At 40.6% G+C, this 21,306-nt stretch overlaps 1 protein-coding gene across 3 annotated transcripts; it reads left to right on the forward strand.

Moving 5' to 3' along the window:
* Nucleotides 1-232: 232 nt before the first annotated feature.
* On the forward strand, nt 233-16,620 carry LOC131702965 (zinc finger protein 135-like). Of its 3 annotated transcripts, none has more exons than XM_059005809.1 (4): nt 233-327; nt 1,033-1,296; nt 3,356-3,853; nt 14,104-16,620. In XM_059005809.1, the coding sequence occupies exons 3-4, from the start codon at nt 3,592-3,594 to the stop codon at nt 15,297-15,299; spliced, it is 1,458 nt and encodes a 485-aa protein (XP_058861792.1). In that variant the 5' UTR covers nt 233-327; nt 1,033-1,296; nt 3,356-3,591; the 3' UTR covers nt 15,300-16,620. The 3 variants fall into 3 exon arrangements, with proteins under 3 accessions (XP_058861792.1, XP_058861793.1, XP_058861794.1); XM_059005810.1 differs by lacking the exon at nt 233-327 and adding an exon at nt 393-484; XM_059005811.1 differs by lacking the exon at nt 233-327 and adding an exon at nt 396-456.
* The last annotated feature ends 4,686 nt before the right edge of the window (nt 16,621-21,306 follow it).

Consider the following 21,306-nt stretch of genomic DNA (forward strand, 5'->3'; position numbering starts at 1 on the left):
AAAAAAAAAATATATCGGTAGTTTGATACAGCCTCTGTTCTTCTATACAATATTTTATATAATTCTATGCATTTCAGTGGGTAGTTCTAACCGCAAAGTCAGACACACCTAAATTTTTCCCAGTCTTTCCCCGCCAGCTTTTTGTAACATAATCTGGCCAATCAAATGTTCCATTAATCATTTTAGACTCGCAAGTAACCAATCAGAAGCAAAGCATTCGTTTTGCCCCCCAGAACAAGCTTGGTTTCCAAAAACTCAACTGAACCGGACGCATCATTTTAAAGCGCAAGATTTGCGGCGGGTTTGAGTTTTGAAGATTAGTAGCGGGTGAGTTGTTAACCATTTCATAAAATCCTGGATTTATATTGGTCTGGTGGGGTCTGGTAGGAAGATGTTGGAGAGCGGGATTCTGGGAAGAGCGGAGTTCGTTGTACCGGATGTGTGATTTTCAATAAAGTGTGTTCATTTAGAAGTAATACACAGTGTGAGTCTAATCGTTTGTGGAAACCCCATAATTTATAACACTGCTTGTACGAGAGCAGCCTGTTTCCTGTTTGTGTGTGAATACAACATGTAGTCAAATTTTTCCGCATTTTCTGAAACGTTAGTATAAACTACACGTTGACAATGTAATCCATGTTATATATATATATATATATATATATATATATATATATATGTCTGTGTGTGTGTGTGTGTGTGTGTGTGTGTGTGTGTGTGTCAATGGTTAACACGATTTCTGCTTCAGGGTTAAACCGAAAACTCGCCGAATTTGCAGGAGTTTTTTTAATAGACGCATGCGCAATCAGTAATTTAAATTAAACATCTTCATGTTTTGTGGCGATTTAAAAGTGAAATCCACCTTAAGAGTCAGATCAGAATAATTCTGGTATTTTTAAGTTTCTGGAGTCTGAAAGTGAAATACAAATCCACTGCACTCGGGCGAGCGCTTTGACTGGGTGTGCCTGTCAGGAGCCCCCACTTAAACCTCTTTGACAGGACTTATAATCTTTCTTTTTTTATTTTTGGCAGCTACCGAGCAGAACCCCATTTGATACTGTGGACAGTTTAAAGATGGAATCAGTCCCGATTAAAGAGGAGCTCCCTAAACTTGAACTGGTCCCCATTAGACTGGAGTTCTCTGGACTGTCTTCCCTCCCCATTAAACAGAAGCTCTGTGAGATGCCATCTGACAGCATCAAGTCGGAGGTGTCTGGGATTAAAGCTGAGCGCAATGAATTGGAGATCTCCCAGACAGAAGAACCCCTTCCTGTGAATGAAGAGGTGCTGGAAATGGTGTGTATTACTAAACTGGAACCCCTCCAGAGACATATATAGAACTATGTGTACTCTCTCGTGTTCTTATCATCACCCAAGATGATGGACCCAAATCTCACTTGAACTCCGCTGATTGTAGCTCTAGATCTGTCTATAGATATATATCTGTAGTTTTGACGGTAAAATAACAGAGTTAAGTGATCTTTAACAAAGAACCCATGAACGTGACCACAACACCAGAATGGTGAAAATGTAGTCACAGCAGTTATAAGATTTTTTTTAAAGAATTATGTATGGGTTGGTTATGTATGTCAGACTGACTATAAGATATATCTGTCAGAAGTTCTCTACCAATAAATCTCTAGGCAAACGTATTCGACTGCATTGCTGTGTATACAAACTGTATAGGTATTTTGATCTAAGTGCTTTCAATGTATTTCATGCTAGTAATGTGAAACCATTTTTCTTTTCATTTGTGATCAGCAGGGATGCCCTGACATGTCTCAAAACACAGGGGGGTTGAGCCCCCTTTTAAAATGCTGACTTTGCCCGAGGGTGGCTGAGGTCTCACGGCCCCCACATACTCGATGCTGGTGGGCAGTTGCTATTCATTCATCACATGATTTTTTTTTTTATAATTCACCATAATCCTAACAATCCTAACCAAAACTTCAAAGCACAGGCAACCTCCAAAACCCTTATTTTATTTTATCCCCACGGGATGAATGCAGTACGTCCAGTACTTTCCCAGGCTTCTTGTAGAGTGTAGGTGTAGCGGTTGATCAAACACAACAGGGTGATGATGTGCACATTGCAGAAGTGTCACTGGTGCTTACATTAAAACATTTACAACTCATTCAGTTGGTGGGGTTCATAGATGTTCTTTGCATTCTTCACAAAATGTAAAAAATACAAATTCTCTGCCAAAATGCAAATTGCGCATTTTTCCACCGTATTCTGTTATAAACAGATTTCTAGGATCCCTGGGGATTAACACCTACTTTGAGCAATCGATCAAATCAATCCATTTTTAAATAAGTTGATCTACACAAAGTTTGACATGATTAAAGCATCATTTAGTAATTTAAAAATTACTTCTTTTATTCTATCGACCCTCATTTTTGTACACTGCAGTTTGTTTGTTTTGAACTTCGGCTCCCTGCTGCAGATTATTATTATTATTATTATTATTATTATTATTATTATTTATTTCTTAGCAGACGCCCTAGGGCGACTTACAATCGCAAGTAAATACAAATACATTCAAGTGTTACAATACAAGTCATACAATAAGAGCAAGAAATACAATAATTTTTGTTCAAGTGTGACAAACCACAATTCAATAATACAGAAGATAATAGTGATAGATACATCAGGATATGATTAAGTACAAACTACTACAGGTTAAACACTTGGCAGATTACAATATTCTGAAATACAGGATTAAATGCAGTAAAATAGGGGGCAGATAAGAGCAAAATAAAGCACATTTAAATGAAGGGTGATAGTGTCCCAGGATACAAACAGAGGAGTTCTACAGGTGCTGTTTGAAGAGGTGAGTGTTAAGGAGGCACCGGAATGTGGTCAGGGACTGGGCAGTCCTGACATCTGTAGGAAGGTCGTTCCACCACTGCGGAGCAAGGGTGGAGAAGGAGCGGGCTCGGGAGGCAGGGGACCGTAGCGGGTTGAACCCTATTTCAAAACACAAAAAAATGTTTTTTTTAAGGAGTGTACCATTAACGTCCATTACAAATATAATAGGGTGTTACATACTGTTCTGTGTAAAATGCAGTGTCTGTTGTGGCATTGCAGTTTACACTGAGAAACATCTGCTTCAGAACCGGTACTGTGCCGCCACCGAACCACCTCGAGAGACGGGTCAGTGACAGAATAAAGAGTCTCTGCATTTTACCTGCATTTTACCAGCATTTCCCATTGACACTGAAAGTGACTCAGCATCAGTGCCGCCACAGACACAGTGATTTGCTTCAGTGTAGACATGCCTCAGCATTAGTGCTAATCAGGGTCTGTGATATGAAACCAGCCTTTCATCTTTTTTTTCTTTTTTTTCTGACAGTTACCAAGCAGAACCACGTTTGATGCCTTGGACAATGTGAAGATGGAATCTGTCCCGATTAAAGAGGAGCTCCCTAAACTTGAACTGGTCCCCATTAGACTGGAGTTCACTGGACTGGCTGCCCTCCCCATTAAACAGGAGCTCGGTGAGACGCCCTGTGACAGCATCAAGCCAGTGGTGGAATTAAAGCTGAGCGCAACGAACTGGAGATCTCCCAGACAGAAGAACCAGTTCCTATGAAAGAAGAGGTGCTGGAAATGGTGCGTATTAAAATGGAGCCCCTGAAAGAGGAGGTACTCTTGAAACCAGGGAAGGAAGAATCCGAAGACTTGAAAGCAGCCCCCACTAAGCTGGGTCCGGTACATCTGCGGGAGTGTAGCGTGGTGCTGGAGAGAATCTATGTGAGAAAGCAAGGCTCTGGAGAGGAAGGCTCTCCCAACAGCACGCAAGGAGGTGGACAGGACGACGAGAGCTCACATTCAGAGTGCAGTCCAGCAGGTGAGTGACTGACTAGATGTGACATTGTCATTCTACACTGAGTGATGGCCACAGTGTGACTGAGAGGCTGAGAACAGATAGCAGGGCTCCACATTAGCATCCAGGTTCATTTCACATACTTGTCTACACTGAAGCAAATCACTGTGTCTGTGGCGGCACTGATGCGGAATCACTTTCAGTGTCAATGGGAAATGCTGGGAAATGCAGCGACACTCTCAAGGTGGTTCAGTGGAGGCACAGTGCCGGTGTGAAGCAGATTTTTCTCAGTGTGAACAGACACCACATTTTGTATAGGACAGTATGTAACACCCTATAATGTGTGTAATAGATGTTACTGGTACAGTCCTAAAACTCCCCTTATTTTTTCGTGTTCTGAAATCTGGTCCTGCCCACATCTGCAGCTGATGACACGGGGCTGAAGTTCGAAACCAACTGTCTGACCAGCGTAGGCTAGTATATTGTATATTTTATGTCACAGGTTGGGTAATAAATAGCTTAAATATTTAATTTCACCTCAGAATATAAATGATAAAAACACAAATACTGTTTAAAATACCATATGTTAACAGCATTTCTGCTTTATATTATAAAATAAAGTTTAATTTATTAGAATAAGTTAGAGTTCTGGCTAAAATGGTTTATTCTTTAATTAAAATACTGTAGCCTACTGTTTTATGTGTATGATTACTTGGCACAAAAAGTTTGAAACAAACTATCAGTTTAACTTGTCTAAGCAACATACTGAAATGTGAGTTACCGGTAGACTTTATGTTTTGTGCTCTTGCAGATTTGAAGAACAGAATGTTTTTGTTTTTTAAAAAACGAATCCCTATTTAATGTGTGCAGCATACAGTATATTCTTTTGAAGTGTGACACACCGGCAGCATGTTTTAACACTGCATGATCTGCCTTCTATGTAAATGGAGGTATGCTGCCAAATTGCAGCTGAGCCTGTAATATCGCTGTGTGAATGCCGTACTGAAGGGTCCTTTTTGTAGGTTTACTTTTTTGCTTGATTTTTTTTTTTTTTTTTTTTTTAAGTAGTTTTTTTTACCAATTAATAAAAGCATGTCATGATCAGGACCCATCCTTCAATAAAAGGGCCGTTATGGCAGAACAAGTACACACATGAGGAAATACATCCACTTTGTCAGTCTGTGCATACAGTAAATTGGTAAGCAGAAATCAATATATTTTGGAGGTGATTATTGTGAAGAGTCTGAATCGGGATTCATTTCAAGACGTCATATACACAATTTGGGGGTGGGGCCCTCCTAGGCGGTCACCTTGCTTGCCTTGCCCTAAGGCCGGCTCTGAGAGACAGTGCTTATCTATGTAGCCGGACATGTACAAAAGTATTTAACAGCAGTTAAATGGACATTAACACATACCGTGAAACTTCTATTAAACGGACAGGCATTTATTTACAAAACTCACAAGCAGACCAGCGCCTATTGGAGACTGCCAATTTATTTGAGACCTGGCGATTATATAGACGAGGAAACTTTGGAAAATGAACAAGCAGAAATAAAAATGTGTATTGTTAATATACTGTAATATTGTAAGGGTTTAAAAAGATTAGACAGCCAGGCATGGGTTATATAAATGCGAACAGGCCACTTGAATCAAGCATGGAGGGTTTATTACAGTGAAAAGGGATACAAAACAACCGTGCCAAACTCAATCTTTCTCTTCTTATCTGGACTCCCCTGAACTGACGGTACAGTAAAAACAAGCTCTATATACAAATAAGTAAATTAAAGATATAAACTACTAGCACTTTTGTTTATAAATATAGATCAATGTTGTCTATTAATAAAGATAAGTAATGAAATAATAATAATAGGTCTAATACTGGTAATAATAAGTTCAATCCATCCCAGATATAGAATGCAGGTAGGTTAGCCTTACAGCGCAATAATAATAATAGTTTGTTTTTTCTTATGGCCCCTGGTGGTGATGTCTCCGTTCAGTATATCCAAGTAACCATTTCCATAACCGCTTACTCCTTTACAGGGTCATGGGGAGTAACCATTATGTATTGTGATAACAGCATCTTCCAGATATCATTTCAATTTCCATTTAAATCATGATCTTATGTACACTTTGTATTACTAAACTTTGTACTTCTGCCCTCATATAATGCGTCTTTATTTTACACATTGCAATTGAAGGTAACCTGGCTTCAAAACGATACAATTAAATACTGGTCTTTTTTTATTCTTAATAAAATTACCCTTTTTATTTGTTATAAATGCAATAAATTCAACACAAAGCAACGCGATATGCTGTTCAAAGCAAGAATTATTAAACTTAAACCAGAATGTATATGTTTGATGCCCTCAACACACACACTTCAAGTGGTGCTCCGCAGCCCTTGTGTGCTCACAAAGTCTCCTCGCAATTACCCCAGACCGCTCGTGAACCCACAATGCTATTCATGAGCTACTTGACTAACGACGGTGTTTGGGAAACACATCAGATTTGACACGTTGCTGTTACGATGGTCGAGTTACTTTTGGGAAACGGCACCCTGGATAACTTTCGAGTTAGACCTAATGTCGTTTAAACAATACATTTCTAGCATATTATTCCAACTATCAACATTAATAAGCACAGTCAACATTGATTATTTGAACATTTTCAAAAGTAGTCTTTTTGAAACGAGTAAACACAAGTCTGTTTGCGGATCCTGGAGTAGTCTGTGGACTATGTGGTATCAGTGGTTTTGGTCATGGTCGTGGCAATAATAATGGGTTTTTGTTTCAGAAATGAAAGCTGAAACACATTGAGAGTGGTCCAAGTTTATTGTGTGGTATATTGCAACCAGTAAGTTCCAGTGTGTTTTGCATTGAAGGGATGAATTCGCAACTCCTTAAAGGGAATGTCCGATCCCCCCCCCCCCATTAGGAATTTTTCAACAACAATGGATATTGAATGAAGTCATTACCCAGCCTCCATGTTCGTCTTTCTTTAGGGATTTGACATCTCCAATCTTTGAATGAAGTCATTACCCAGCCTCCATGTTCGTCTTTCTTTAGGGATTTGACATCTCCAATCTTTGAATGAAGTCATTACCCAGCCTCCATGTTCCTCTTTCTTTAGGGATTTGACATCTCCAATCTTTGGCAAAGCAGTAGGTTTTATGTGTTTTTGTTCATCAGTATTTTGTTCTGGAGGTACTGCCTGTATCAATTGCGGGTTCTCGCTTCCCCTCTGTTAACATCACTGTGGAGTTCTCCTTGTTTGTTAATCACTGCTTCCACCAGATCTTAGTTCATAGCAAAGCAGTAATCGGCTTGTTTATCTCTCATTGAGGGAACACAGGGATCTGGACTAAAGGGTGCATTTCAGTGACTGCTAGCAGGCTCACCAATGCACACAGAACAGCAGCTTCTGAAATGAAAAATCAAGTGAAGGATTTATTCTTTGTTAATATTTGAAAACCTTAAATATATATTGCATGACTTTTGCCCCAACCTCCCCATTGAAATATAGGTCTAAGACTTTAATTTAGAATGTATTCTAGACAATATCAGCCTTTAAACAATTTGCACTAATCCACATGAAACCATTTATATGTCGGCTGTTTCCTTGTTTTTACAAACCATCATATTCCCCTCGCCACATGTGTCTATAATTTCACGTGGTCCCGTCCAATTTGCTGCCCAAGGCCACTTTTGTAAAAAGTTTTTAATCATTAGCTTTTCCATAATCTCAGTCTACAAGCCATTAATTAGTTAATGGCTAAAGTAAAACTTGTTTTCTTATTACAATGTCAATGTGTCTTACTTTTAAAATGTTCAGATTACTTTTAATTTTTGTAATATGAATTGCATTTATTCTCATGGATCTTTCTCAATGGAACTGGTAGATAAACATCGTAATGGATCTGCTCCTAAAGACCATCCACAGTAATTTATCAAATTTGGCTAATTGGGTAAAACTTCAATGTAATTTAATGAACATGTCCATAACTACCAGATTGAATTAACAGCCAAGGTCTTTCAGTGTTTATCAAAAGTAAGAAATAAACAATTTAAATGATTCTTACAACAAAATGCTTTATGTGTTAATTAATTCTATGCAAAATCAATCACCAAATTCATGTTATTTTCTTCCTAATCACTTCTAAGTATTCAAAGTATATTATTTAAAAAGTGGGCATTGAAATGAGTGTGTGTGTGTGTCTGTGTGGTGAGAGCCTGTAGTCCCAGAATGCAGCTGGACATCTTTCTCTCCATTCTCACACAGTCCGTACAACACAGCTTGAGATCCCAAACACAGTTCAATTTATTGTATTTATTTGTTTGTCGAAACCAAATTGTACCCAATTATGTAGGTAAAAATCGATGAAACAGTTAAGAGATTTGATTAACATTCCCAGTCCTCTAATTCACTCTCCCTCTAGAAGCTATAGTGTGTGCAATATGAAACTTAATGTTATGTTCTTCTTTAAAAGAGACGGCTATCTCTTACAGCGACCTTTTTGAATAGTCAGAGTTTTCTGGTACTTTTTTTTTTTTTTTTTTCAAAAACAATTCACATACATTTTGAACTTTTATATGTTTCCCATAACATCACTCAAGCATTTTGACACTTGACATTGAAGACTATGACTTTGGCACTGACTGGCACTCAGTTCTCTTTTAAAAGCCCAATCATTTGACAACTGCCTGATCATATTCCTCCCACTTTCACAAAAGCCGTTCCAACAGAAAAGGCTACCTTCCTTCCCTCCTAATAACGTTTAACCTCTGGGCGGGAGGGTGGGAAAGTTAGAGTCCAGCCAACCCTGACCCTGACACCTGTCAAATACCAGACGGACATGGCTGCCTTTTCTAACCTGGATGCCCTGCCGTCTGCTAACCGCTGTCTCTAATTTTATCCTATTGTTGCCCCCTGGGTTTCTGTTAGAAGGCGCACGTTTAACCACCACATTTTCCCTTAAGCCCCATGTCCCCATGTAGCAGCACTAACCCATCTGGCTGCAGTGCAGGGCATAGGGTCAGCAACACCCGCTCTGGCGGTGGTGGTGGTGGCAGTGGCCACACTGCTGCTAGTGGTGACAACAGCCACTCCTCTGCTGCTGCTGGGGCAAACGGCCACTCAGGCACGGGTGCTGTCGGCTCCAGACGCTCCGACAGGCTCACTTTCTCTCCCCGTGGGAACCATAGCTCCGCCCCCTCTGGTTGACATGACTGCCATTCCCCCTTCCTGGGCTGGCGGTAGCTCCTCCCCCTGAGAATGCTGGGCTGAGAGCTCCGCCTCCTTCTCTGGTAACTTGGCTGGCGGTAGCTCCTCCCCTTTAGACTGCTAGGCTGAGAGCTCCTTCTTTCCTGACCAACAGGATGGCAGCTGCCTTCTTCTGCCCCGCCGCCTTTTCCGCCTCTTCTTATTTTACTGGCTAATGGAACAGAAGCCCCTCCTTCCTTCTCGTCTCCTTTCTTTTCAGTGGCGGACGCGACCTGGAAGCCCTTTCGTCTTACCCATCTCTTCACTCTGCTGTCTGCTTTGCACAAACTGTCAAGGCTGGTGTTGTTTCAAAGAATAATTTGTCCTGTTTAGAATTAATAAAACCTGTAATTATACATTTTACTTGTTTTTTTTAGTTATGTTTATTTGAATCAAACTTAGGTGGAATCGCCACTGTTGGTCAAAATTCTCAGGAATCTACAGGAGGGTTCTGTATTTAATCTGGGGTCTACAGGGTTAATATGACATCTATTGGGGAATATGACTTTATTCCGAATCGGCAGGCTTACCCCCCCCCCTGCCAATATACTAGACTTAATATTCAATCACTCTTATTCATTTATTTCTAATACACAGATTTAAAATGATCTTTATTGCTAATCGGCGGGTTTGTCCTCCGATATATTGGAGTTAATAATCAATCACTCTTATTCATTTATTCTATTTTTATACAGCAGATTTGTGAATCAACATATAATCAATGAGTTTATTTCCAATTACTCTCTCATTTACAATCAACAAACAAGGTTATCGTACACACAATTACTCCCAGAAAACTCCTGTAACCTTGACAAGCTTATTGTGCATTCAACTGCTCTCTGGTTTCTCCTGCAACCCAATCTAACAAATGACTCTCTGGGTTCTCTTGCAACCTAGGCTAGCCTTTCCCATTTGCATGTTCAATTACTCTCAACATAGGCAAGCTTTTTTTTTTTTTTTTTATAAACTTAGTCGTTGCCAGTAATTTATTATTTTCTCCCAATTTGGAATGGCCAATTATTTTATTACGCTTGGCTCACCGCTACCACCCCTGCGCTGACTCGGGAGGTTGAAGATGAACACACGCTGTCCTCCGAAGCGTGTGCCGTCAAGCCGACCGCTTTTTTTCACACTGCAGACTCACCATGCAGCCACCCAAGAGCTACAGCGTCGGAGGACAACGCAGCTCTCGGTCAGCTTACAGGCAAGCCCTCAGGCGCCCGGCCAGAATACAGGGGTCACTGGTGCGCGGTGAACCGAGACACCCTGACCGACCTAAGCCCTCCCTCCCCCCGGGCGACGCTCGGCCAATTGTGCGCCGCCCCTTGGAAGCTCCCGTCCTCGATCGGCAAAGGAATAGCCTAGATTCAAACTCGCGACTTGCAGACTATAGAGCGCATCCTGCACTCACGTGGAGCGCCTTTACTGGATGCGCCACTCGGGAACCCCCCAGCATAGGCAAGCTTAACTGTATGTACAGTCCCTCTCAGGAAATTAGCAATAACAACTTGACTCCCTGGTCTTCGCAACCAGAATGGGATCAGGACCATTATACTCTGTATAGTACAGGGTTGCCAGATTTCTACAGTGTTTATAGCCCAAAGTCACTTCAAAACTAGCCTCATTTGTTTTTTTTACTGAAACCAAGCTTATTACCATTAACATGTAGCCCTATCCTTCAATGCTGCTACTGTTTCCCAAAGAAGAAAACAGTTCAATCTTTTAAAGTTATGCCACCAATCTAATTAGGTGATCACATCATTTAAATCAATTAAACATCCACATCAATTAAATACACCTAACAAATTAAAAAAGGCAAGTTGTTGGCTCTTTTTTGCAAACACAAAAGTTAATTGAAAGTATGCCCCATGCATTGAAATAACACATAAAAAAACATTTTTAACCTCTTACCTTCAAACTCCTTGTGTAAGGGCCAGCTGTTATCATCACGCAGGTGTATCTCAAGTCAATTTTAAATGTACAAAGAAAAAAGTATGTACCAAATAAAACATTTTTACTTTTATATATATATATATATATATATATATATATATATATATATATATATATATATATATATATATATATATATATATATATATTAGTTTCAAAAAAGCTCCTCTGAGTCTGCACCATCTTCTGCGTTATTTGCTTCATATATGTCGCCTGTAAACAGTGACAGCATTGCTTTGGATGGCTGAAATTGGTTGCAGCAACACTTATTACGCTGCATATATGCTCTGACCCTAAGAATGTTTTCCAACAATTTCTCTTGCATGCGGGTCCTTAGTTTGGTTTTGATTAGGGCCATTTGTGAAAAAGCACGTTCCACTGATGCATTGCTAAATGGTAGGGCTAAAAGAGATAAGGCAAAAAGACCAAGTTCAGTGAAATCTTTATCACCAGCTGCATCGGAGTGTTTAGCCACTTCAACCCAGAACTCTTTAATTTGGCTGTCTTCAGTGTGCTCCCAGTGTACATTGTTCAAAGCTCGCCATTGCTGTTCGAGTTTGCCAAGATCTCCATTGTAAAGTGGCAAAAATGATAAATTTGCGAGCTGTGGCTTTTTGGAACTGAGTACAACAGTTGGGCTGAGAACGGTAAGTGACTCAAGTTGCTGGATATTAGGAGGCAATCTTTGTTTGATCTCTTTCAGAAACTCGAACATGTAATCTCTGCATCTGCGTTTGATATCCTCTGCTTTCTGAGGTTCGATCTTTGATTCTGACAGTTCTAACTGGAACTTGATCCCGAAGTCCACTGCTGAAAGTGGCAAGCTGTTTCTGTCGGACGTTATGTCAAAATCCATTACAGATGACCATGTTGGAAAATCGTGAGGTTTCATGATTCGTTGGATCAAACTGCGGTAAAATGTCATTAAATCAGCAAGAGGTTTCGCTGGATTGGCACCGTCAAGCTGAAACAGCTTGTTTATTCTGTTGACCTCAGTGACGAGGGGCTGAAAAAAACCCAGATACATTCTGTTTACGCGGTCTGAATGCATCTGGTACAGCAGTTCAGCATTGTAATTCCTTTCAGTGTCCTTTGTAAGCTGAAAGTGCAACTTTAGCTCTTCATACTGAGAAAGCACTCGATCAACACACTGGCTAATTGCAAGCCATCTTGTGTCAGAAAGCTGCAAAATCTTCAGCGGGGCTTCTCCAACATTAATGGTGGCATAGAGATCGCGGTACTTCTTTTGACGCTGAGTGCTGTGGGAAAACCACGAGTACGTCTGTGATACCATGTACTCGATGTTTCGAGGAAGTACGTCCATTGCTTTTGATGCACAGAGCTGCAGTGAATGACAAACACACTTGATGTACACAATTTTTGGATTCACCTCCCTTAACTTTGTTAGTACCGAATTATTTTTCCCACACATTGTATTGCAACCGTCTGTTGCCAGACCAATGCATCTTTCCACTTCGTTTGTTTTCCTTTAAGAATTTGAACAAGGCTGTTGCAATGCTGTGAGAATCACCGGCTGGCAAGCTAACAATCCCGGCAAATGATGTCACGATACGTTCAAGTTTTCTGCTGAAGTACCTGAACACCACACAGAGTTGCTTGTTTGCACTGATGTCTGTGCTTTCATCCACAATTAGAGAGTGTGGCTCTTTGGCGATGTCTTCAAGCATCTCCTGATGAACAATGGGCCCGATGACACATTTTATAAGTGCTGAGCATTTTGTTCTATGAAGACTAATATCCTTCTGTACAACTTCCCTGACTATGCATCCCAAATGATCTACGGTGTGGATGCTGGAAAGGCAAGCAATATGGGCTGCCAGATTCAACTCACATATTTTAATGGAATTGTCAACTTGTTTCTTAAATCCTGTGTCAAATAAGCTTCTTGTATTTGAATAGGGAGCTGCATTTCTAATATGTTTCTCTGTCTTACTGTGAGCTAACAGATCGCTGTGATGTGCTCGCACTTCACATTTACAGTACCTACACGCTGCTTTTGAGTCATCGCCAGGTACACGGCTAATCCATGCTTGTAACCCTTTTTCTTTCTCAGTCTTTGCAGTATTTTTTCAGTATTTAGATTACTTCTTTATTTTTCCTGCTTTTTAGCGGTTTCGATGTTTCTACCCTGTTTCTTAAAATGGCTGCTTTTCACTGTCAATTAACACAATCATTCGTCTCTCACTCCTGTTCACTCGCATGGTCATGCGCAGTGGTGGTTGTGGTCATGCGCAATATGTTATTTTATTGGGAAACAAAGTTTTACATAGTTTGTGTGCACTGCGGCGGGTAGGCTGCAAAAGTTTATACATTTTTAATAAAGTTATTCTTTTTTATATGTATAAAGTAAACTAGCCCAAAAAACCACGAGACCTCTTGAAAGTAGCCCAAAAAGTAGCAACCAGCGACTCCTAAATATTTCCCGCGGCTGTCTTTTTAAAGGAAAACCGCAGACCTGGCAACTCTGGTATAGTATTTCAAACACCCAATCTCTGTCTACTTTACACCACCCCTTAAATCTGTTTTTCGAAAAAGACTAAAAGTTCTAGGCTGACTCTCCTGATCAAACCTTCCGAGATCGGCACAGGGCCCCAGAATCAGAGTGCACAGATTCCTCGTAGAAATGTACAGCTCTGTTACCTCCTACAATCTCCCTATCCTAATCTAGCTGATCGGGCTAGTATTAATAACAGATAGGTACCCATTGCAACCCTTTTTGACAAATAATAAACAATAATCAACAACACCAGAAAAAACAGTATAGTAGGTTACTATTCCTGTGATGAATAAATTAAACTTATACTCACTCATCCTTAGTATTCCTCTAAAGTTCAGTTAAAGAGAGGTTAGAAGGTTCCTTCATGCGTTCAGATGGATGAAATCAAATCAGTTTTGCAGCCTCCCTGGTGCGGACTAGACTACAGTTACCTACACTACCTAACCCAGAAAAGGTCATGAAACGACATAATGAGGAAGGAACATTTGCTGCATTTCTTACTTAAAACCATCTCTGATTTTTCTCTCCTGTTTGTTTTTTCCAGGTTCCAGTCCAGCAGTTAAAGCAAGGACCCAGTTAAGGAATTTAAAAATACTGAGGGGAGAGAAATTAAAAAATACCAGAGGAGAGAAACCGTATCACTGCTCTGACTGTGGAAAGAGTTTCAGGCACTCAGGAGACCTTGTGATACACCAGCGAATTCACACAGGAGAGAAACCCTATCGCTGCTCTGACTGTGGAAAGAGGTTCAAGTCATCAGGACACCGTACAGCACACCAGCGAATTCACACAGGAGAGAAACCGCATTGCTGCTCTGACTGTGGAAAGAGTTTCAGGAACTCAGGAGACCTTTCAAAACACCAACGAATTCACACAGGAGAGAAACCTTATCGCTGTTCTCACTGTGGGAAGAGTTTCAGTCGGTCTGGAAATTTTGAATTGCATAAGCGAACTCACAAAGGAGAGAAACCATATCACTGTTCTGACTGTGGGAAGAGTTTCAGTCGGTCAGAACACCTATTAATACATCAGCGAATACACACTGGAGAGAGACCGTATCACTGCACTGACTGTGGGAAGAGTTTCAGTCGATCAGGACAACTTGTAACACACCAGCGAATTCACACAGGAGAGAAACCATATTACTGCTCTGACTGTGGGAAGAGTTTCAGGGATTCAACAGACCTTGTAAAACACCAGAGAACTCACACAGGAGTAAAGCCATATCACTGCTCCGACTGTGGTAAAAGTTTCAGTCAGTCAGGACAACTTGGAAAACATCAGCGGATTCACACAGGAGAAAAAACGTTTCATTGCTCTGACTGTGGGAAGAGTTTCAGTTCGTTAGCAAACCTTGTTTCACACCAGCGAATTCACTCAGGAGAGAAACCGTATCACTGCTCTAACTGTGGGAAAAGTTTCCGTCACTCAGCATCCTTTGCTGTACACCGGCGCATTCACACAGGAGAGAAACCGTATCACTGCTCTCACTGTGGGAAGAGTTTCGGTCACTTGGCATCCTTTGCTGCACACCAGCGTATTCACACAGGAGAGAAACCATACCGCTGCTCTGACTGTGGAAAGACTTTCAGACGGTCGGGACACCTTGTTTCACACCGGCGCGTTCACACAGGAGAGAAACCGTACCGCTGCTCTGATTGTGGGAAGAGTTTCAGTCAGTCAAGATCCCTTGTTACACACCAGCAAATTCACACAGGAGAGAAAAAAAAGAAAATGTAAATAATGTTCCCGCATAAAAATAACTTTTATCCATTTTGCTTCCTGGCATTTCAGCACAGCAGTGTGCTGCTGAATAGTGTGGCTGCCCAAGCCGAGGAGACAGTCAGAACAAATCCTTAAATGGAATTTACTAGTGTAACGACCTCGCCCTTAGCACAAAGCCAACCACTATGGAGTGATTACCTCCCTATATTAAATATATCCCATGACAAAAACAAGTTCGACAAACAGCTGTTTAAAGGGGTGATCTCAAATGCAAAAATCCAAGTTAGCAGAAGCAATTAGGCCAATCTTGTCAAGCAAATAGGCACAATTGGAAAGGTGCTGGGGCCCAAGATTCACACAATTCTTGCTTCTAACTTGGCGCCTTTTTTTTTGATCGCTTCGCTCCACTTTATCGCTCCTCTTGAAATGCTCTTTGTATGATTGAAGTGACTGAGACACACACTCACATTGTAATACGAAAGACATAATTTCGGATTGGATCAGAATCTGAGTGCTCATGTTCAACACTGTGTTGTTGTTTTTTTTTTTTTTTTTTTAATAAATAGAGCTATTAAAAAATGATATGTCCAAACTACAAAGTAAAATGCGCAATGCAAATTTAGGACACAGTGTAAATGCTCTTATTGGAAGTCCAGGAATGCTGAATTCAGCTCCATCGATTGCTATGAGCTACAGCTGTATCACAGAGCAGCTCTCCTGGTAAACCCTTTGAAGGAGGAAACAAACTGCTATTGTTAATTATTTTGCATAGAATGGCACAAGGCAGCTGTAATAGAGTAAATGTAGATGCGCTTTTAGACTGTGTGTTGCTGCTAGCCCCACCCTGTGCAAATTCAAAGTGTAAAACCAGATAACACAACGAGCAGGGCACAAGCTAAGCGATGAGCTGTATTTGATTAGGGAAATAAAAGCTGTTTACTTTGACTATCTGCGTCAGTCTGGATTCTTATAGAAATCAAATGTAAGACAACAAATATACTAGAAGTGTCAGGGGTGGAAGTTGCAGGTTGAGATTTTAGAGTCAGTGTTTCCCTGCATGCATCACTGTGAGCAGCTCCTTCCTCCAGACACAGACCCACACTGGAATGTTTAGATGACTGGGTGTGAGGAGCCTTGTGTTAACAATGGGAGAACTGGGCTAACTGGGGAGGTAACTGCTACTGCCTATTTCAATAGTCTTATTACTGTGTTGTTACATTATGGACAGCAGTGGTGCTCTGGCTCCCTCTTGTGGTCACTATTAATATCTGCTGTGTGTCTCTCGGAGGTCAAATTAATTGCTCTTTGTCATTAAAATGCTGTTTTTATCATCAAACTCTTTGGACTACTTTTCTGAGTATGAACACATCTCTTCTGTATGCAGGTTTTTAAATGATGAAAACAAGAAAAAGAATGAAGTAAAGCAAATAGATTATTGTTTACTTCCTCACATTGTTAAGTAATAGCAGCACTAATGTCCCCCACGGTGGGCTCTAAGACTAGATCATTGACCTGGTCTTTCTTTAAATGATCTTTCACGTTGGACACATTCAAATGTCATCACTGTCATTAAACAACATTTTACATTCATACTGAAATTATTTTATTAATATTGCTTACTTAATAAAATAAAAAAAAAATCTTCTAAAAATTATAAAATTCAGGGGCTCCTGAGTGGAGCATTCAGCAAAGGCACTGTGCCGGAGTGCAGGATGTGCCCTATAGCCCGGAGAGCGCTGGTTTGAATCCAGGCTATACCACTGACACAGCCTAATCAAACCCAGCTCTGTGCAGTCCGACTGTAGCAGCTCTGCAGCTGCTCTCAGCCTCAGCCCCTGTGGTTACTGTCTATGAGCCAGAGCAGTCCCTGCAGAGCTGAGGGAGGTTTTTGTACGGACGTGTATCACTGTGTGAATGTGTAGCTATTGCCCTGCTGACAGTAATAATCTCCTGCATCTTCAGGCTGCACTCCACTGATGCTCAGTGTAAACTATGTCCCTGATCCACTGCCACTGAATGGAGCTGGAGTCCCAGAGTGACGGTTAGAAGTAGAATAAATCAGGAGTCAGGTTTCTGCAGGTACCAGTGGATGGAGCTGGTACTAACAAAGCTGCTGGCTGTACAGCGGATAGAGACCGTGTGTCCTGGAGAACAGACTGAGCTGTTGGAGACGGAGTCAGAACAACGTCTGCACTGGACTCTGGAGAAAAAATACAACAAAAAATGATTATAAAATAATAATGCAAGAGTCAAATTAAATAGTGTTGTGTTAGAATACAAACAAAATGTACAGAAGCGGCTAGACAGATCTAATTCAATGAAAAGTTCTGTTTAAAATGAACTCCAGTCAAGCTTTCAGATTTATAAATAACTATTTAATTATCACCTTGAGCAAAGAGCCCCCGTGTCCCCAGCAGTAGAAGCAATGGCATCATTGTACTGTGTGTTTCAGTGACTCTGAAAGGGCTGAGCAGTGACTCATCAATACTGTGTGTCTCAAAGTGTTTGGAGCAGTGAGGCAGGCACCGGTATACAAAGCAGCTTCCTTTCTACAAATCCTGCTGCTGCTGCTGCTGTCACAGATAGAGGAGATCTGAGCCGTGAGTGAGCACCAGTGCAATTGATAGGGTCGGGTTCACTTTGACTGTTTTCTTCTATTTTTCCCCCAGTCAAAGCTCTCAGTATATCACTGATGTCTAATATAACTGATCTGTTTGTCTAAACTGACAGTAATATTTCTGTTTCTGTCATCATTTCAATGCTATTGTGTATTAAAGGGTATGTAGTGCCCTACCCCTAGTGGTATACCTTCCCACGTGCTGCTGCTGCTGCTGTAGAAGTAATGGACCTGTCATTTTTCTTTTCATTGGTCACATTTTGAATGCTTCTTACTGTTATAAATTGGACATCTACTTCACTGTCTTTCACAGGCCTTTTCAAGATGTACCTTGAGCAAGCTGCTAGGAGTGTGTTTTCATTATGTCAATCAGAATGATATTTAACAAGCCAGGGGAAAAGGTATCAAACTCCTTGTGGCAAAGTGGTTGCTGATTATGAACAGGTGCAGAGGTGATGCAGTGCAGGAATAAACGGACGAGATTTGTAATCCAGTATGGAAAAATATACGTTTTATTTTTAGTTATAATCCAGGTCTGGTGACCAAATAATAAGCGATGCGTAAAACACAGAGTACAGTAACAGGGATTGCAGCCCTAAACAATAAACACAGCATCTCTCCCACAATATACAACCACGGTCACCATTCCTGGGTGCGTGCTGTAGTGCTCGTGGTGGGTGATACAGGTTAAAGAGTGACAAATAGTGCAGTGCTGTTCCGGGTTCAGTGCTGGCTCTTACTAACAGCTCCAGAACGTGTTAGCTGTCTATAAACACACAAATAGCAATTATAGACAAGACAAACAAAACAAAAACTCACAATATTCTTAATACACAGTGCACGGGTCCTTCTGGGTCTATTTCAAAACCAAAAACGAAGGAAAAGATTCTCCAGCCCCTTTTATGTGATTATGCATGACTCCTTGGTAAACGATTGCAGCTGATTCTATTGCCTGCAGCTGCTACCTCGTTTACCTTCCAGGTCAATACATTCCCGCACTGGAGTCTCGTCTTTTTCCAGGCTGATTGACTTCCCGACCCAGGGAATGAACTGTCAGGCCAACCCATACAAAGCCTTTCCCTTTCGCTACTTTGTATCCTCACAGGTCAAGAGGGAGATTTACAACCAGAACTCATTATATTTCCATCACACTCGTGTATTGATTTCTTTATTGATTGATTTTGTTTGATGTTTGTGAAAGGGCGCACACAGTGACTGATCACACTCCATTGCCATGGCGATTCCAGCTCACTGAGAAACACATGGCTCTTGTATTGACATGTTGTTTTGAGAAATATTGGAAAAACCAGCTTTCTTTCATTTGGAATGAGACTAAATTAGTGGGGAGTCTGTAAAAATATAGTACATCAGTGAATTAACTAATGAAAACCCATTTAAATGAAAGCCTTTTCTATTGAAGTTTAATTTATTTTCCATTAGTTTGCCCCTGTTTTACACTTATATATTAAAAATAGCCCCACAAATTGATGAAAGTGTTTTTCTAAATGATTCTTACCCTGAGTCTTCCTTGGCACAGCAGCCACTTGTAGCCAAGCAGTGCTCTTATGTTTAAACTCATTTTCAGCTGATGCAGTTTCTTTGCCATTCAGAAAAAAAACTGAAAAAAGTTGATCTTGCAAGCAAAACGAAAAAATAGAATATAGTTTTCTTTGTGTTGAGTTTGTACAAACACAGCTATTTCTCTCTCTTCTCCCTTCTCTCAAACCATTCATCTTAGCCACGGTTGTGATTATGTAGCTTTGTTACACAGTATAAATAATTATTAATTATTAATGGACCCCAGGTTAAGAACCACTGCTCTGGATTAAAGAGCATCATTTTATTACGCTCTCTCTCCCTCTTGTGGTCACAGAGTGTAGTGCAGTTTGTGCTGTTTGGTGTTTTGACGAAACATTGACGAGAGTCCCTGCAATGGGGGAACTGTATGGGTGGTTTCATGGTGTAATGGTTAGCACTCTGAATCTAGCGAGCTGAGTTCAAATCTCGGTGCATTTGTGTTTTATTTGTCTTACAAAAACACTTTATACACTGGTTTTGGTTTAACTAACGAATGCTTTAAACTGGTTTAGTGTCTTTCAAAGTAACTATTATTAGTATTATTATTATTATTATTATTATTATTATTATTATTATTATTATTATTAGTATTTATTTCTTAGCAGACGCCCTTATCCAGGGCAACTTACAATCGTAAGCAAATACATTTCAAGTGTTGCAATACAAGTAATACAATAAGAGCAAGAAATACAATAACTTTTGTTCAAGTGTGACAAACCATAATTCAATAATACAGCAGATAATAGTGATAGTTACATCAGGATATGATTAAATAGTGATAGTTACATCAGGATATGATTAAATACAAAATACTACAGGTTAAACACTTGACAGATTACAGTATTCTGAAGTACAGGATTAAATGCAGATAAGAGCAAAATAAAGCACATTTAAATGAAGGGTGATAGTGTCCCAGGATACAAACAGAGGAGTTCTACAGGTGCTGTTTGAAGAGGTGAGTCTTAAGGAGGCGCCGGAATGTGGTCAGGGACTGGGCAGTCCTGACATCTGTAGGATACACTACTGATACTGCAGATTCCACCCTCGCCCCGCAGTGGAGGAGCGACCTTCCTACAGATGTCAGGACTGCCCAGTCTCTGACCACCTTCTGGCACCTCCTCAAGACACACCTCTTCAGACAGGACCTGTAAAACTCAGCTCTCCCCTTCTGGACAATATAGCACTCTGCCCTTAATGCACTTTAACTTGCACTTATCTGCTCCCGATTTTACTGTATTTAGTCCTGGTATACGGCATACGATGGAGGGCGCAATGCAGTTTTTCAGCCTGGGGAATATTACAAATTAGGAGACTGTGCTTTAAAATACACATGTAGGGCGGGCGTCTCTGTTACAAAGAATTGTCACACTTTGTATTTATCTCCATAATGCGTTGGGACTAAATACGCAGATACATTAAAACTATTTGGAGAATGCGGGCATCGATCCCGCTACTTCTCGCATGCTAAGCGAGCGCTCTACCATTTGAGCTAATACCCCTTGAGCTATGCCAGCGATTCTCATAGGCTACAACGCAACTTGATATGAGCAATTCAGATTGTCGGCAATGTAGTCTGCCAATTGCAAATTCAAAAAATAAATAAATTAACTAAATAGCAAATATTTTGACGAGAGGTATGTTTTCAATTTCTTCAAAAAGTAGTCTCAGCTCGTTGATTCAGTCGCTTTAAAATCCACCTCTGTGTCCCGATGCAGCAGCGCTGTGTGCTGTGGCTAGAGCTTGTTTGACGAAGCAGACAATGCAAAAATGCCAATACTTGTTATTGCATCACATGGCAGACTGAAGGTATGCTTTAACGGCTTGGCT

This window comes from Acipenser ruthenus, chromosome 32 (genome assembly GCF_902713425.1).
Source record: "Acipenser ruthenus chromosome 32, fAciRut3.2 maternal haplotype, whole genome shotgun sequence".
NCBI lineage: Eukaryota > Metazoa > Chordata > Actinopteri > Acipenseriformes > Acipenseridae > Acipenser > Acipenser ruthenus.

Coding starts and splice junctions, on each gene's coding strand:
- LOC131702965 (XM_059005809.1), top strand. CDS start 3,592: ATGAAAGAAGAGGTGCTGGAAATGGTGCGTATTAAAATGGAGCCCCTG. Junction 3,854..14,103: donor TTCAGAGTGCAGTCCAGCAG/GTGAGTGACTGA, acceptor TGTTTTTTCCAG/GTTCCAGTCCAGCAGTTAAA.